Source organism: Salvelinus namaycush, chromosome 9 (assembly GCF_016432855.1).
Source record: "Salvelinus namaycush isolate Seneca chromosome 9, SaNama_1.0, whole genome shotgun sequence".
NCBI lineage: Eukaryota > Metazoa > Chordata > Actinopteri > Salmoniformes > Salmonidae > Salvelinus > Salvelinus namaycush.
This window is the reverse complement of record NC_052315.1, coordinates 5,250,344-5,268,330: the sequence shown is the minus strand read 5'-3', so window position 1 is coordinate 5,268,330 and position 17,987 is coordinate 5,250,344. Positions and strand designations below refer to the sequence as shown.

The following is a 17,987-nucleotide window of genomic DNA, read 5'->3' as shown; positions in this document are numbered from 1 at the left end:
AGGATGTGTACTGCGAGCATGCGCTGACCAACTGGTAAGGCCCTATAGCCTTCCATAGCTCTGCCCTATAGCCTTAAGGGAGGGCTATGGAAGGCTAAAGGGCAGGGCTATAGGGCAGAGCTATGATAGGCTATAAGGCTGGGCTATAGGGCAGGGCTATGGAAGGCTATAGGGGAGGGCTATGGAAGGCTATGGGGCAGGGCTATGGAAGGCTATAGGGCAGGGCAGGGCTATGGATGGCTTTTGGGCAGGGCTATGGAGGGCAAGGCTATATAGAGTCTCAGCACTCAATCGCTGGTTGAAAACTGTTTTCTGCCCCTCCCAAAAGATAGAATTTGTAGATAATTGGCCCTCTTTCTGGGACTCACCCACAAACAGGACCAAGCCTGACCTGCTGAGGAGTGACGGACTCCATCCTAGCTGGAGGGGTGCTCTCATCTTATCTACCAACATAGATAGGGCTCTAACTCCTCTAGCCCCACAATGAAATAGGGTGCAGGCCAGGCAGCAGGCTGTTAGCCAACCTGCCAGCTTAGTGGAGTCTGCCAATAGCACAGTCAGTGTAGTCAGCTCAGCCATACCCATTGAGACTGTGTCTGTGCCTCGACCTAGGTTGGGCAAAACTAAACATGGCGGTGTTCGGCTTAGCAATCTTATTAGGATAAAGACCTCCTCCATTCCTGCCATTATTGATAGAGATCGTGATACCTCACATCTCAAAATAGGGTTACTTAATGTTAGATCCCTCACTTCAAAGGCAGTCGTAGTCAATGAACTAATCACTGATCATAATCTTGATGTGATTGGCCTGACTGAAACATGGCTTAAGCCTGATGAATTTACTGTGTTAAATGAGGCCTCACCTCCTGGTTACACTAGTGACCATATCCCCCGTGCATCCCGCAAAGGCGGAGGTGTTGCTAACATTTACGATAGCAAATTTCAATTTACAAAAAAAAAAATGACGTTTTCGTCTTTTGAGCTTCTAGTCATGAAATCTATGCAGCCTACTCAATCACTTTTTATAGCTACTGTTTACAGGCCTCCTGGGCCATATACAGCGTTCCTCTCTGAGTTCCCTGAATTCCTATCAGACCTTGTAGTCATAGCAGATCATATTCTAATTTTTGGTGATTTTAATATTCATATGGAGAAGTCCACAGACCCACTCCAAAAGTCTTTCGGAGCCATCATCGACTCAGTGGGTTTTGTCCAACATGTCTCTGGACCTACTCACTGCCACAGTCATACTCTGGACCTAGTTTTGTCCCATGGAATAAATGTTGTAGATCTTAATGTTTTTCCACATAATCCTGGACTATCGGACCACCATTTTATTACGTTTGCAATCGCAACAAATAATCTGCTCAGACCCCAACCAAGGAGCATCAAAAGTCGTGCTATAAATTCTCAGACAACACAAAAATTCCTTGATGCCCTTCCAGACTCCTTCTGCCTACCCAAGGACGTCAGAGGACAAAAATCAGTTAACCACTTAACTGAGGAACTCAATTTAACCTTGCGCAATACCCTAGATGCAGTTGCACCCCTAAAAACGAAAAACATTTGTCATAAGAAACTAGCTCCCTGGTATACAGAAAATACCCGAGCTTTGAAGCAAGCTTCCAGGAAATTGGAACGGAAATGGCGCCACACCAAACTGGAAGTCTTCCGACTAGCTTGGAAAGACAGTACCGTGCAGTGCCGAAGAGCCCTCACTGCTGCTCGATCATCCTACTTTTCCAACTTAATCGAGGAAAATAAGAACAATCCAAAATTTATTTTTGATACTGTTGCAAAGCTAACTAAAAAGCAGCATTCCCCAAGAGAGGATGGCTTTCACTTCAGCAGTAATAAATTCATGAACTTCTTTGAGGAAAAGATCATGACCATTAGAAAGCAAGTTACGGACTCCTCTTTGAATCTGCGTATTCCTCCAGGGCTTAGCTGTCCTGGATCTGCACAGCTCTGCCAGGGCCTGGGATCGGGAGAGACACTTAAGTGTTTTAGTACTATATCTCGACACAATGATGAAAATGATCATGGCCTCTAAACCTTCAAGCTGCATACTGGATCCTATTCCTACTAAACTACTGAAAGAGCTGCTTCCTGTGCTTGGCCCTCCTATGTTGAACATAATAAACAGCTCTCTATTTACCGGATGTGTACCAAACTCACTAAAAGTGGCAGTGATAAAGCCTCTCTTGAAAAAGCCAAACCTTGACCCGGAAAATATAAAAAACTAATCGGCCTATATCGAATCTTCCATTCCTCTCAAAAATTTTAGAAAAAGCTGTTGCGCAGCAACTCACTGCCTTTCTGAAGACAAACAATGTATACGAAATGCTTCAGTCTGGTTTTAGACCCCATCATAGCACTGAGACTGCACTTGTGAAGGTGGTAAATGACCTTTTAATGGCGTCAGACCGAGGCTCTGCATCTGTCCTCGTGCTACTAGACCTTAGTGCTGCCTTTGACACCATCGATCACCACATTCTTTTGGAGAGACTGGAAACCCAAATTGGTCTACACGGACAAGTTCTGGCCTGGTTTAGATCTTACCTGTCGGAAAGATATCAGTTTGTCTCTGTGAATGGTTTGTCCTCTGACAAATCAACTGTACATTTCGGTGTTCCTCAAGGTTCCGTTTTAGGACCACTATTGTTTTCACTATATATTTTACCTCTTGGGGATGTTATTCGAAAACATAATGTTAACTTTCACTGCTATGCGGACGACACACAGCTGTACATTTCAATGAAACATGGTGAAGCCCCAAAATTGCCCTCGCTAGAAGCCTGTGTTTCAGACATAAGGAAGTGGATGGCTGAAAACTTTCTACTTTTAAACTCGGACAAAACAGAGATGCTTGTTCTAGGTCCCAAGAAACAAAGAGATCTTCTGTTAAATCTGACAATTCATCTTGATGGTTGTAAAGTCGTCTCAAATAAAACTGTGAAGGACCTCGGCGTTACTCTTGACCCTGATCTCTCTTTTGACGAACATATCAAGACTGTTTCAAGGACAGCTTTTTTCCATCTACGTAATATTGCAAAAATCAGAAATTTTCTGTCCAAAAATGATGCAGAAAAATTAATCCATGCATTTGTTACTTCTAGGTTAGACTACTGCAATGCTCTACTTTCCGGCTACCCGGATAAAGCACTAAATAAACTTCAGTTAGTGCTAAATACGGCTGCTAGAATCCTGACTAGAACCAAGAAATTTGATCATATTACTCCAGTGCTAGCTTCCCTACACTGGCTTCCTGTTAAGGCAAGGGCTGATTTCAAGGTTTTACTGTTAACCTATAAAGCGTTACATGGGCTTGCTCCTACCTATCTTTCCGAGTTGGTCCTGCCGTACATACCAATACGTACGCTACGGTCACAAGACGCAGGCCTCCTAATTGTCCCTAGAATTTCTAAGCAAACAGCGGGAGGCAGGGCTTTCTCCTATAGATCTCCATTTTTATGGAACAGTCTGCCTACCCATGTGAGAGACGCAGACTCGGTCTCAACCTTTAAGTCTTTACTGAAGACTTATCTCTTCAGTAGGTCATATGATTGAGTGTAGTCTGGCCCAGGAGTGTGAAGGTGAACGGAAAGGCTCTGGAGCAACGAACCGCCCTTGCTGTCTCTGCCTGGCCGGTTCCCCTCTCTCCACTGGGATTCTCTGCCTCTAACCCTATTACAGGGGCTGAGTCACTGGCTTACTGGTGCTCTTTCATGCCGTCCCTAGGAGGGGTGCGTCACTTGAGTGGGTTAAGTTACTGACGTGATCTTCCTGTCTGGGTTGGCGCCCCCCCCCTTGGTTTGTGCTGTGGTGGAGATCTTTGTGGGCTATACTCGGCCTTGTCTCAGGATTGTAAGTTGGTGGTTGAAGATATCCCTCTAGTGGTGCGGGGGCTGTGCTTTGGCAAAGTGGGTGGGGTTTATCCTTCCTGTTTGGCCCTGTCCGGGGGTATCTTCGGATGGGGCCACAGTGTCTCCTGACCGCTCCTGTCTCAGCCTCCAGTATTTATGCTGCAGTAGCTTATGTGTCGGGGGGCTAGGGTCAGTTGGTTATACCTGGAGTACTTCTCCTGTCTTATCCAGTGTCCTGTGTGAATTTAAGTATGCTCTCTCTAATTCTCTCGTTCTCTCTTTCTTTCTCTCTCTCTGAGAACCTGAGCCCTAGGACCATACGTCAGGACTACCGGGCATGATGACTCCTTGCTGTCCCCAGTCCGCCTGGCCTTGCTGCTATTCCAGTTTCAACTGTTCTGCCTGCGGTTATGGAACCGCCACCTGTCCCAGACCTGTTGTTTTTCAACTCTTAATGATTGGCTATGAAAAGCCAACTGAAAATGATTCATGATTATTATTTGACCATGCTTGTCACTTATGAGCATTTTTGAACATCTTGGCATAGTTCTGTTATAATCTCCACCCGGCACAGCCAGAAGAGGACTGGCCACCCCTCATAGCCTGGTTCCTCTCTAGGTTTCTTCCTAGGTTTTGGCCTTTCTAGGGAGTTTTTCCTAGCCACCGTGCTTCTACACCTGCATTACTAGCTGTTTGGGGTTTTAGGCTGGGTTTCTGTACAGCACTTCGAGATATTAGCTGATGTACGAAGGGCTATATAAAATAAACTTGAAAAATAAACTTGATATATGGGAGGGCTATGGAAGGCTATAGGGGAGGGCTATGGAAGGCTATAGGGGAGGGCTATAGGGGAGGGCTATAAGGCAGGGCTATGGAAGGCTATAGGGCAGAGCTATGGAAGGCTATAGGGCAGAGCTATGGAAGGCTATGGGGCAGGGCTATGGAAGGCTATAGGGCAGGGCAGGGCTATGGAAGGCTATAAGGCAAGGCTATAGGGGAGGGCTATGGAAGGCTATAGCCCTTCCATAGCCCTGCCCCATAGCCTTCCATAGCCTTCCCCTATAGCATTCCATAGCCCTCCCCTATAGCCTTCCATAGCCCTGCCGCATAGCCTTCCATAGCTTTGCCCTATAGCCTTCCATAGCCCTGCCCTATAGCCTTCCATAGCCCTCCCCTATAGCCCTGCCTTATAGCCTTCCATAGCTCTGCCCTATAGCCCTGCCCTATAGTCTTCCATAGCCCTGCCCTATAGCCTTCCCCTATAGCCTTCCATAGGGCAGGGCGATGGAAGGCTATAGCGGAGGGCTATAGGGGAGGGCTATGGAAGGCTATAGGGGAGGGCTATAGGGGAGGGCTATGGGGGAGGGCTATGGAAGGCTATAGGGGAGGGCTATAGGGCAGGGCAGGGCTATGGAAGACTATAGGGCAGGGCTATAGGGCAGAGCTATGGAAGGCTATAAGGCATGGCTATGGAAGGCTATAGGGGAGGGCTATAGGGGAGGGCTATGGAAGGATATAGGGGAGGGCTTTGGAAGGCTATATGGCAGGGCAGGGCTATGGAAGGCTATAGGGCAGGGCTATGGAAGGCTATAGGGGAGGGCTATAGGGGAGGGCTATGGAAGGCTATAGGGGAGGGCTATGGAAGGCTATAGGGGAGGGCTATGGAAGGCTATAGGGGAGGGCTATGGAAGGCTATAGGGGAGAGCTATGGAAGGCTATGGGGCAGAGCTATGGAAGGCTATGGGGCAGAGCTATGGAAGGCTATGGGGCAGAGCTATGGAAGGCTATAGGGCAGGGTTATGGAAGGCTATAGGGCAGGGCAGGGCAGGGCGATGGAAGGCTATAGGGCAGGGCTATGGAAGGCTATAGGGGAAGGCTATAGGGGAGGGCGATGGAAGGCTATAGGGGAGGGCTATGGAAGGCTATAGGGGAAGGCTATGGAAGGCTATGGGGCAGAGCTATGGAAGGCTATGGGGCAGGGCTATGGAAGGCTATAGGGGAGGGCTATGGAAGGCTATAGGGGAGGGCTATGGAAGGCTATAGGGGAGGGCTATGGAAGGCTATAGGGGAGGGCTATGGAAGGCTATGGGGCAGGGCTATGGAAGGCTATGGGGCAGGGCTATGGAAGGCTATGGGGCAGGGCTATGGAAGGCTATGGGGCAGAGCTATGGAAGGCTATAGGGCAGGGCTATGGAAGGCTATAGGGCAGGGCTATGGAAGGCTATAGGGCAGGGCTATGGAAGGCTATAGGGCAGGGCTATGGAAGGCTATAGGGGAAGGCTATGGAAGGCTATAGGGCAGGGCTATGGAAGGCTATGGGGCAGGGCTATGGAAGGCTATGGGGCAGGGCTATGGAAGGCTATGGGGCAGGGCTATGGAAGGCTATGGGGCAGGGCTATGGAAGGCTATGGGGCAGGGCTATGGAAGGCTATGGGGCAGGGCTATAGGGCAGGGCTATGGAAGGCTATAGGGCAGGGCTATGGAAGGCTATAGGGCAGGGCTATAGGGCAGGGCTATGGAAGGCTATAGGGGAAGGCTATGGAAGGCTATAGGGCAGGGCTATGGAAGGCTATGGGGCAGGGCTATGGAAGGCTATGGGGCAGGGCTATAGGGCAGGGCTATGGAAGGCTATAGGGCAGGGCTATGGAAGGCTATAGGGGAAGGCTATGGAAGGCTATAGGGCAGGGCTATGGAAGGCTATAGGGCAGGGCTATGGAAGGCTATAGGGCAGGGCTATGGAAGGCTATGGGGCAGGGCTATGGAAGGCTATGGGGCAGGGCTATAGGGCAGGGCTATGGAAGGCTATAGGGCAGGGCTATGGAAGGCTATAGGGCAGGGCTATAGGGCAGGGCTATGGAAGGCTATAGGGCAGGGCTATGGAAGGCTATAGGGCAGGGCTATGGAAGGATATAGGGCAGGGCTATGGAAGGCTATAGGGCAGGGCTATGGAAGGCTATAGGGCAGGGCTATGGAAGGCTATAGGGCAGGGCTATGGAAGGCTATAGGGGCAGGGCTATGGAAGGCTATGGGGCAGGGCTATGGAAGGCTATGGGGCAGGGCTATGGAAGGCTATGGGGCAGGGCTATGGAAGGCTATGGGGCAGGGCTATGGAAGGCTATGGGGCAGGGCTATGGAAGGCTATGGGGCAGGGCTATGGAAGGCTATGGGGCAGGGCTATAGGGCAGGGCTATGGAAGGCTATAGGGCAGGGCTATGGAAGGCTATAGGGCAGGGCTATGAAAGGCTATAGGGCAGGGCTATAGGGCAGGGCTATGGAAGGCTATAGGGGAAGGCTATGGAAGGCTATAGGGCAGGGCTATGGAAGGCTATGGGGCAGGGCTATAGGGCAGGGCTATGGAAGGCTATAGGGCAGGGCTATGGAAGGCTATAGGGCAGGGCTATGGAAGGCTATAGGGCAGGGCTATGGAAGGCTATGGGGCAGGGCTATGGAAGGCTATGGGGCAGGGCTATAGGGCAGGGCTATGGAAGGCTATAGGGCAGGGCTATGGAAGGCTATAGGGCAGGGCTATAGGGCAGGGCTATGGAAGGCTATAGGGCAGGGCTATGGAAGGCTATAGGGCAGGGCTATGGAAGGCTATAGGGCAGGGCTATGGAAGGCTATGGGGCAGGGCTATAGGGGAGGGCTAAATTGGGGATAACACACAGCAAAGATAGAGCTAGCCAAGACTACCACTAAAACCCCTTTAAGGAGCCCTTAGGCTTGGTCCTAATCCCAACCATCCACCACATCAATCAACTTGCTGTCCTGTTCTCGCTCTCTGTCACTTCCTCTCCAAAAAGACATGTTCAATTTATCCTGCACAGATTTGCAACTTAAAAGGATTACTTCTGTGTTTTACTCTGCCCTGCCATTGCCTTCGCATTGACCATCAGTGTCTGTTTGGTTTCGCAGCGTACTGTGCTGCAGCTTAAAATGAAACCTGGGTCACCCTAGTCAGCTTTTCTTTGTCCCGATGACTGCAGCACATCTGTCCGTGGAGGGTACACGGCCCTGAACGAAACCAGCGACTCAAAGAGCGGGACAGATTTTGGGAGCTATTGGAGCTAGTATCTAGGTCACAGTGCCGGGGGAGGGAGGGAGAGAGAGAGAGAGGAGAGAGAGAGAGAGGAAAGAGAGAGATGAGCGAGAGAGAGGAGAGAGAGAGAGGAGAGAGAGAGAGGAGAGAGAGGAGAGAGAGAGAGAGAGGAGAGAGAGAGGAGAGAGAGAGAGGATAGATGAGGAGATAGAAGAGAGAGAGAGTGTGTGCGTGTATGTACGTGCATATATGTGTGTGCGTTCTGTGTTGATGGGGGGGGTTAATAACCCTTACTTAATCTATGTGTCATCTAGTGGCTGGAACATAGCAGTGGCAGGAGCCTAGCAGTGGCAGGAGCCTAGCAGTGACTGGAGCCTAGCAGTGACTGGAGCCTAGCAGTGGCAGGAGCCTAGCAGTGGCAGGAGCCTAGCAGTGGCAGGAGCCTAGCAGTGGCAGGAGTCTAGCAGTGGCAGGAGCCTAGCAGTGGCAGGAGCCTAGCAGTGGCAGGAGTCTAGCAGTGACTGGAGCCTAGCAGTGGCAGGAGCCTAGCAGTGGCAGGAGCCTAGCAGTGGCTGTTGCCTAGCAGTGGCTAGAGCCTAGCAGTGGCTAGAGCCTAGCATAGCAGCCTGGCTGGAGCCTAGCAGTGGCTGGAGCCTAGCAGTGGCTGGAGCCTAGCAGTGGCTGGAGCCTAGCAGTGGCTGGAGCCTAGCAGTGGCTGGAGCCTAGCAGTGGCAGGAGCCTAGCAGTGGCTGGAGCCTAGCAGAGCAGCCTGGAGCCTAGCAGAGCAGCCTGGAGCCTAGCAGAGCAGCCTGGAGCCTAGCAGAGCAGCCTGGAGCCTAGCAGAGCAGCCTAGCAGAGCAGCCTGGCTAGAGCCTAGCAGTGGCAGGAGCCTAGCAGTGACTGGAGCCTAGCAGTGACTGGAGCCTAGCAGTGGCAGGAGCCTAGCAGTGGCAGGAGCCTAGCAGTGGCAGGAGCCTAGCAGTGGCAGGAGTCTAGCAGTGGCAGGAGCCTAGCAGTGGCAGGAGCCTAGCAGTGGCAGGAGTCTAGCAGTGACTGGAGCCTAGCAGTGGCAGGAGCCTAGCAGTGGCAGGAGCCTAGCAGTGGCTGTTGCCTAGCAGTGGCTAGAGCCTAGCAGTGGCTAGAGCCTAGCATAGCAGCCTGGCTGGAGCCTAGCAGTGGCTGGAGCCTAGCAGTGGCTGGAGCCTAGCAGTGGCTGGAGCCTAGCAGTGGCTGGAGCCTAGCAGTGGCTGGAGCCTAGCAGTGGCAGGAGCCTAGCAGTGGCTGGAGCCTAGCAGAGCAGCCTGGAGCCTAGCAGAGCAGCCTGGAGCCTAGCAGAGCAGCCTGGAGCCTAGCAGAGCAGCCTGGAGCCTAGCAGAGCAGCCTAGCAGAGCAGCCTGGCTAGAGCCTAGCAGTGGCAGGAGCCTAGCAGTGGCAGGAGCCTAGCAGTGGCAGGAGCCTAGCAGTGGCTAGAGCCTAGCAGTGGCTAGAGCCTAGCAGTGGCTAGAGCCTAGCAGTGGCTAGAGCCTAGCAGTGGCTAGAGCCTAGCAGAGCAGCCTGGCAGGAGCCTAGCAGTGGCAGGAGCCTAGCAGTGGCAGGAGCCTAGCAGTGGCAGGAGCCTAGCAGTGGCAGGAGCCTAGCAGTGGCAGGAGCCTAGCAGTGGCAGGAGCCTAGCAGTGGCAGGAGCCTAGCAGTAGCCTAGCAGTTTAAAAAAATTAAAATGTCACCTTTATTTAACCAGGTAGGCCAGTTGAGAACAAGTTCTCATTTACAACTGCGACCTGGCCAAGATGAAGCAAAGCAGTGCGACACAAAACACAACAACAGAGTTACACATGGAATAAATAAACGTACAGTCAATAACACAATAGAAAAAGTCTATATACAGTGTGTGCAAATGGCGTGAGGAGGTAAGGCAATAAATAGGCCATAGTAGTGAAGTAATTACAATTTAGCAAATTAACACTGGAGAGATAGATGTGCAGATGATGATGTGCAAGTAGAAATATTGGTGTGCAAGAGAAAGTATAAAAAAAAGTAAATAAAAACAATATGGGGATGAGGTAAGTAGATTGGATGGGCTATTTACAGATGGGCTGTGTACAGCTGCAGCGATCGGTAAGCTGCTCAGATAGCTGATGGTTAAAGTTAGTGTGGGAGATATAAGTCTCCAACTTCAGTGATTTTTGCAATTCGTTCCAGTCACAGGCAGCAGAGAACTGGAAGGAAAGGTGGCCAAATGAGGTGTTGGCTTTGGGGATGACCAGTGAGATATACCTGCTAGAGCGCGTGCTACGGGTGGGTGTTGTTATCGTGACCAGTGAGCTGAGATAAGGCGGAGCTTTACCTAGCATAAACTTATAGATGACCTGGAGCCAGTGGGTCTGGCGACGATTATGAAGCGAGGGCCAGCCGACGAGAGCATACAGGTCGCAGTGGTGGGTGGTATAAGGGGCTTTGGTGACAAAACGGATGGCACTGTGATAGACTACATCCAATTTGCTGAGTAGAGTGTTGGAGGCTATTTTATAAATTACATCGCCGAAGTCGAGGATCGGTAGGATAGTCAGTTTTACGAGGGTATGTTTGGCAGCGTGAGTGAAAGAGGCTTTGTTGCGAAATAGGAAGCCAATTCTAGATTTAATTTTGAATTGGAGATGCTTAATATGAGTCTGGAAGGAGAGTTTACAGTCTAGCCAGACACCTAGGTATTTGTAGTTGTCCACATAACCCTAAGTCAGAACCGTCCAGAGTAGTGATGCCAGTCGGGCGGGCGGGTGCGGGCAGCGATTGGTTGAAAAGCATGCATCTAGTTTTACTAGCGTTTAAGAGCAGTTGGAGGCCACGGAAGGAGAGTTGTATGACATTGAAGCTCGTTTGGAGGTTTGTTAGCACAGTTTCCAAAGGGCCAGATGTATACAGAATGGTGTCGTCTGCGTAGAAGTGGATCAGGGAATTACCAGCAGCAAGAGCGACATCGTTGATATATACAGAGAAAAGAGTCGGCCCGAGAATTGAACCCTGTGGTAGCCCCATAGAGTCTGCCAGAGGTCCGGACAACAGGCCCTCTGGTTTGACACACTGAACTATCTGAGAAGTTTTTGGGGAACCAGGCGAGCCAGTCATTTGAGAAACCAAGGCTGTTGAGTCTGCCAATAAGAATACGGTGATTGACAGAGTCGAAAGCCTTGGCTAGGTCGATGAAGACGGCTGCACAGTACTGTCTTTTATCGATGACGGTTATGATATCATTTACTACCTTGAGCGTGGATGAGGTGCACCCGTGATCAGCTCGGAAACCGAATTGCACAGCGGGGAAGGTACGGTGGGATTCGAAATGGACAGTGATCTTCTGTTTGTTAACTTGGCTTTCGAAGACCTTAGATAGGCAGGGCAAGATGGATATAGGTCTATAACAGTTTGGGTCTAGAGTGTCACCCCCTTTGAAGAGGGGGGTGACTGTGGCAGCTTTCCAATCTTTAGGGATCTCGGACGATACGAAAGAGGTTGAACAGACTGGTAATAGGGGTTGCAACAAAGGCGGCGGATAATTTTAGAAAGAGAGGATGCAGATTGTCTAGCCCAGCTGATTTGTACGGGTCCAGGTTTTGCAGCTCTTTCAGAACATCTGTTATCTGGATTTGGGTGAAGGAGAAGCAGGGGAGGCTTGGGCAAGTAGCTGCAGGGGGTGCGGAGCTGTTGGCCGGGGTTTGGGTAGCCAGGAGGAAAGCATGGCCAGCCGTAGAGAAATGCTTATTGAAATTATTATTATCGTGGATATATCGGTGGTGACAGTGTTTCCTAGCCTCAGTGTATGGGCAGCTGGGAGTGGCTGGAGCCTAGCAGTGGATGGCAAATGAAGAGCTGAGTTCTATCAGATCATCACAGTCTGTGAGTGGCCCTGGGTTAGGGCTGCTACTGTTGAAGTTGTTCTTTCTCCTTGTCCCTATCCCTGCCGTTAGTGTTGTCCCTATCTTTCCCCAATGGGTGTTCAGCCAAGGGACAGCTCTGTTCTGGGGCCAATGGGTGTCCAGCCCAGGGACAGCTCTGTTCTGGGGCCAATGGGTGTCCAGCCCAGGGACAGCTGTGTTCAATTCAGGCATGTGGGGGAGCAGGAGACTGCCTCTGTACACTGACAGCTCACATCAGCATCAAACAGCAGCTATCTTCACTTCTAGACAGGGTGGAGTGGGGAACAAACACACACACACCAGCCAGCCAGCCGACCAGGACAAGTTGATAAAACATGTCTAGATGGGCACGCAAAGAAGAGAGGAGAGACGTTGGATGGGATGGGGGGAGAAGAGAGGAAGGGGAGAGAAAAGGAAGAGGGAAATGAGAGGAGAGGAGATGAGGGAAAGAAGGGGAGGAGATGAGGGAAGAGGAGGGAAAGAAGATGACATCAACTTGCCAGTTGTGCTGTGTCAGAGGCCATGTTACCATGTCAACCCTGCTGCTCAGCCAACCATAAAACTGAACCAGCCTGCCTGATGACATGATTGTTCAGAGCCAAAGAGCATGATTCAGCTGGCACAACAACCTGTCATATGGCATTAGAGAAGCCTCACGTAGCATGTTTTATGAAACACGCTAGCTAGACGCAACAACTCATAGATAGGTTAGTCTGCTTCCTGTTTGACCTGTGTGTCCCCAGACTGAATGACTTGTCTTGTAAGTAGCATTGAAAGGACTTGACGTAACATGTTTCACTGTGTGGGGTGTGTGAAGAAAGTACAGGAGAGAAAGTAGTCTGGTCCCAGATCAGCTTGTGCCAATGGGGCTTGACAATAAACAGAGGAGTTGGCAGGACACCACAAACAGATCTGGGACCAAGCTGAGCAAGGGCATTGCACAGAAATATCATGCTGTTCATGTTGACAACGAGCTTGCCTGGTGCTGCTATAACATAAAATATAAACATTGAGGCTTAAATATGGAATGATATTAGTGACAGCAGAGATTGAATTTGATTTCAATAATTTTCCATTTGTATTCAAAAATTGAATTCAAATTCAACAGTTTTGAATCTGTATTGCACAAATGATTGATGATCAATGATTAAATGCATACATTGAATTTGAAACAAGTGCATATCTAACTATAAGACCTGGTCATTGAAAATGTAGAAGATGCTCCTAAAACCAGAATAAAAAGATGGAGTGGGTAGGAAAGAATGACTAAGAAGAGAGGAGAGGAGGAGACACTCACCCCTGGCCTGCCAACAGGCTCAGCACACAGCCTTTTTCTCCTCCGCTCCTGACCAATGATATCCTTCAAATACTCATTTACCTGATTAAAAGAGGGAGAGAGAAAGTTAATTATCTTGTTAATTGGAGGGCTTCCATGACCTTTGACTGTACAGAATCTTGTTTTACCACAATCCATTGCCAACAAAATATGTTTCTCTTAGTTCTGCTATTATGGTATTTAACCTTTTTTATTTTCTTACTGTCATGTAAGATATGTCACAACTATGATTTTAAGAAAGGTTTACAAAAGTCCCTTCAAAAGCTTACAAACCTTCCAGCAATTTGACTTGCCTAGTTAAATAAAAGGTGAAATAAACTAAAATAAATAAAAATGTCCCTGTAGTTGAAAGATACATTATTGGAGTTCAAAGGTTATCCACATCTGCAGTGTGCCACATGCTTTCCCAGGGAACATTCCATGACAACACCAGTTATTGTGCGAGTGTGTGTGTGTGTGTGTCATGTGTCTATATGATTATCCAAAATTAAATCTAGAATCGGCTTCCTATTTCACAACAAAGCGTCCTTCACTCATGCTGCCAAACATACCCTCGTAAAACTGACCATCCTACCAATCCTTGACTTCATTTACAAAATAGCCTCCACTACTCTACTCAGCAAATTGGATGCAGTCCATCACAGTGCCATCCGTTTTGTCACCGAAGCCCCATATACTACCCACCACTGCGACCTGTACGCTGTCGTTGGCTGGCCCTCGCTTCATACTCGTCGCCAAACCCACTGGCTCCAGGTCATCTATAAGTCTCTGCTAGGTAAAGACCCACCTTATCTCAGCTCACTGGTCACCATAGCAACACCCACCCGTAGCACGCGCTCCAGCAGGTATATTTCACTGGTCACCCCCAAAGCCAATTCCTCCTTTGGCCGCCTTTCCTTCCAGTTCTCTGCTGCCAATGACTGGAACAAAGTGCAAAAATCACTGAAGCTGGAGAATCATATCTTTCTCACTAACTTCAAGCACCAGATGTCAGAGCAGCTCACAGATCACTGCACCTGTACATAGTCCATCTGTAAATAGCCCATCCAACTACCTCATCCCCATACTGCATTTATTTATTTAGCTCCTTTGCACCCCAGTATCTCTACTTGCACATTCATCTTCTACACATCTATCACTCCAGTGTTTAATTGCTAAATTGTAATTATTTTGCCTGTATGGCCTATTTATTGCCTACCTCCCTTACCTCATTTGCACACACTGTATATAGACTTTTTCTAGTGTGTTATTGACTGTATGTTTGTTTATTCCATGTGTAACTCTGTGTTGTTGTTTGTGTCGCACTGCTTTGCTTCATCTTGGCCAGGTCGCAGTTGTAAATGAGAACTTGTTCTCAACTAGCCTACCTGTAAGGCCCAGTACAACCCAGTACAGAGTAAGGCCCAGTACAGAGGAATGTAGGGCCCAGTACAACCCAGTACAGAGGAATGTAAGGCCCAGTACAGAGGAATGTAAGGCCCAGTACAGAGGAATGTAAGGCCCAGTACAGAGGAATGTAAGGCCCAGTACAGAGGAATGTAAGGCCCAGTACAGAGGAATGTAGGGCCCAGTACAACCCAGTACAGAGGAATGTAAGGCCCAGTACAGAGGAATGTAAGGCCCAGTACAGAGGAATGTAAGGCCCAGTACAGAGGAATGTAAGGCCCAGTACAACCCAGTACAGATGAATGTAAGGCCCTGTACAGAGGAATGTAAGGCCCAGTACAGAGGAATGTAAGGCCCAGTACAGCCCAGTACAGAGGAATGTAAGGCCCAGTACAGAGGATTGTAAGGCCCAGTAAAGAGGAATGTAAGGCCTAGTACAGAGGAATGTAAGGCCCAGTACAGAGGAATGTAAGGCCCAGTACAGAGGAATGTAAGGCCCAGTACAGCCCAGTACAGAGGAATGTAAGGCCCAGTACAGAGGAATGTAAGGCCCAGTACAACCCAGTACAGAGGAATGTAAGGCCCAGTGCAGAGGATTGTAAGGCCCAGTACAGAGGAATGTAAGTCCCAGTACAACCCAGTACAGAGGAATGTAAGGCCCAGTGCAGCCCAGTACAGAGGAATGTAAAGACCTAGTACAGCCCAGAACAGAGGAATGTAAGGCCCAGTACAGAGGAATGTAAGGCCCAGTATAGAGGAATGTAAAGACCTAGTACAGCCCAGAACAGAGGAATGTAAGGCCCAGTATATTCCAGTACCATCGATCACCACATTCTTTTGGAGAGATTGGAAACCCAAATTGGTCAACATGGACAAGTTCTGGCCTGGTTTAGATCTTATCTGTCAGAAAGATATCAGTTTGTCTCTGTGGATGGTTTGTCTTACAAATCAACTGTAAATGTCAGTGTTCCTCAAGGCTCAGTTTTAGGACCACTTTTGTTTTCACTATATATTTTACCTCTTGGTGATGTCATTCGGGAACATAATGTTAACTTTCACTGCTATGCGGCTGACACACAGCTGTACATTTCGATGAAACATGGTGAAGCCCCAAAATTGACCTCCCTGGAAGCCTGTGTTTCAGACATAAGGAAGTGGATGGCGGAAAATGTTCTACTTTTAAACTCAGACAAAACAGAGATGCTTGTTCTAGGTCCCAAGAAACAAAGAGATCTTCTGTTGAATCTGACAATTAATCTTGATGGTTGTACAGTCGTCTCAAATAAAACTATGAAGGACCTCGGCGTTACTCTGGACCCTGATCTCTCTTTTGACAAACATATCAAGACTGTTTCAAGGACAGCTTTTTTTTTTAAATCAGAAACTTTCTGTCCAAACAATGATGCAGAAAAATGTATCCATGCTTTTGTCACTTCTAGGTTAGACTACTGCAATGCTCTACTTTCCGGCTACCCGGATAAAGCACTAAATAAACTTCAGTTAGTGCTAAACACGGCTGCTAGAATCTTGACTAGAACCAAAACATTTGATCAGCACTCACTAACACTAAGGCAGCATCTCACTAACACTAAGGCAGCATCTCACTAACACTAAGGCAGCATCTCACTAACACTAAGGCAGCACTCACGGACACTAAGGCAGCACTCACGGACACTAAGGCAGCACTCACGGACACTAAGGCAGCACTCACGGACACTAAGGCAGCACTCACGGACACTAAGGCAGCACTCACAAACACTAAGGCAGCACTCACTAACACTAAGGCAGCACTCACTAACACTAAGGCAGCACTCACGGACAATAAGGCAGCATCTCACTAACACTAAGGCAGCACTCACTAACACTAAGGCAGCACTCACTAACACTAAGGCAGCACTCACTAACACTAAGGCAGCACTCACTAACACTAAGGCAGCACTCACTAACACTAAGGCAGCACTCACTAACACTAAGGCAGCACTCACGGACACTAAGGCAGCACTCACGGACACTAAGGCAGCACTCACGGACACTAAGGCAGCACTCACAAACACTAAGGCAGCACTCACAAACACTAAGGCAGCACTCACAAACACTAAGGCAGCACTCACAAACACTAAGGCAGCACTCACAAACACTAAGGCAGCACTCACAAACACTAAGGCAGCACTCACAAACACTAAGGCAGCACTCACGGACACTAAGGCAGCACTCACGGACACTAAGGCAGCACTCACGGACACTAAGGCAGCACTCACAAACACTAAGGCAGCATCTCACTAACACTAAGGCAGCATCTCACTAACACTAAGGCAGCATCTCACTAACACTAAGGCAGCATCTCACTAACACTAAGGCAGCATCTCACTAACACTAAGGCAGCATCTCACTAACACTAAGGCAGCACTCACTAACACTAAGGCAGCACTCACAAACACTAAGGCAGCATCTCACTAACACTAAGGCAGCATCTCACTAACACTAAGGCAGCATCTCACTAACACTAAGGCAGCATCTCACTAACACTAAGGCAGCACTCACTAACACTAAGGCAGCACTCACTAACACTAAGGCAGCATATCACTAACACTAAGGCAGCACTCACGGACACTAAGGCAGCACTCACTAACACTAAGGCAGCACTCACTAACACTAAGGCAGCATCTCACTAACACTAAGGCAGCATCTCACTAACACTAAGGCAGCATCTCACTAACACTAAGGCAGCATCTCACTAACACTAAGGCAGCATCTCACTAACACTAAGGCAGCACTCACGGACACTAAGGCAGCACTCACGGACACTAAGGCAGCATCTCACTAACACTAAGGCAGCATCTCACTAACACTAAGGCAGCATCTCACTAACACTAAGGCAGCATCTCACTAACACTAAGGCAGCATCTCACTAACACTAAGGCAGCATCTCACTAACACTAAGGCAGCATCTCACTAACACTAAGGCAGCACTCACAAACACTAAGGCAGCACTCACAAACACTAAGGCAGCACTCACAAACACTAAGGCAGCACTCACAAACACTAAGGCAGCACTCACAAACACTAAGGCAGCACTCACTAACACTAAGGCAGCACTCACTAACACTAAGGCAGCACTCACTAACACTAAGGCAGCACTCACGGACACTAAGGCAGCACTCACTAACACTAAGGCAGCACTCACTAACACTAAGGCAGCACTCACTAACACTAAGGCAGCACTCACTAACACTAAGGCAGCACTCACTAAGGCAGCACTCACTAAGGCAGCACTCACTAAGGCAGCATCTCACTAACACTAAGGCAGCATCTCACTAACACTAAGGCAGCATCTCACTAACACTAAGGCAGCATCTCACTAACACTAAGGCAGCACTCACTAACACTAAGGCAGCACTCACTAACACTAAGGCAGCACTCACTAACACTAAGGCAGCACTCACTAACACTAAGGC

General features: G+C 48.9%; 1 protein-coding gene across 1 annotated transcript in view; it reads right to left on the bottom strand.

Annotated features, from left to right (window-relative positions):
* Positions 1-17,987, bottom strand: part of LOC120053667 (calmodulin-regulated spectrin-associated protein 2-like) — a 105,186-nt gene that overhangs the window by 30,843 nt on the left and 56,356 nt on the right. The window contains exon 5 of the mRNA XM_039000839.1: positions 13,108-13,188. Coding sequence (XP_038856767.1) covers positions 13,108-13,188 — 81 coding nt within the window. The remainder of the gene's footprint in view (positions 1-13,107; positions 13,189-17,987) is intronic.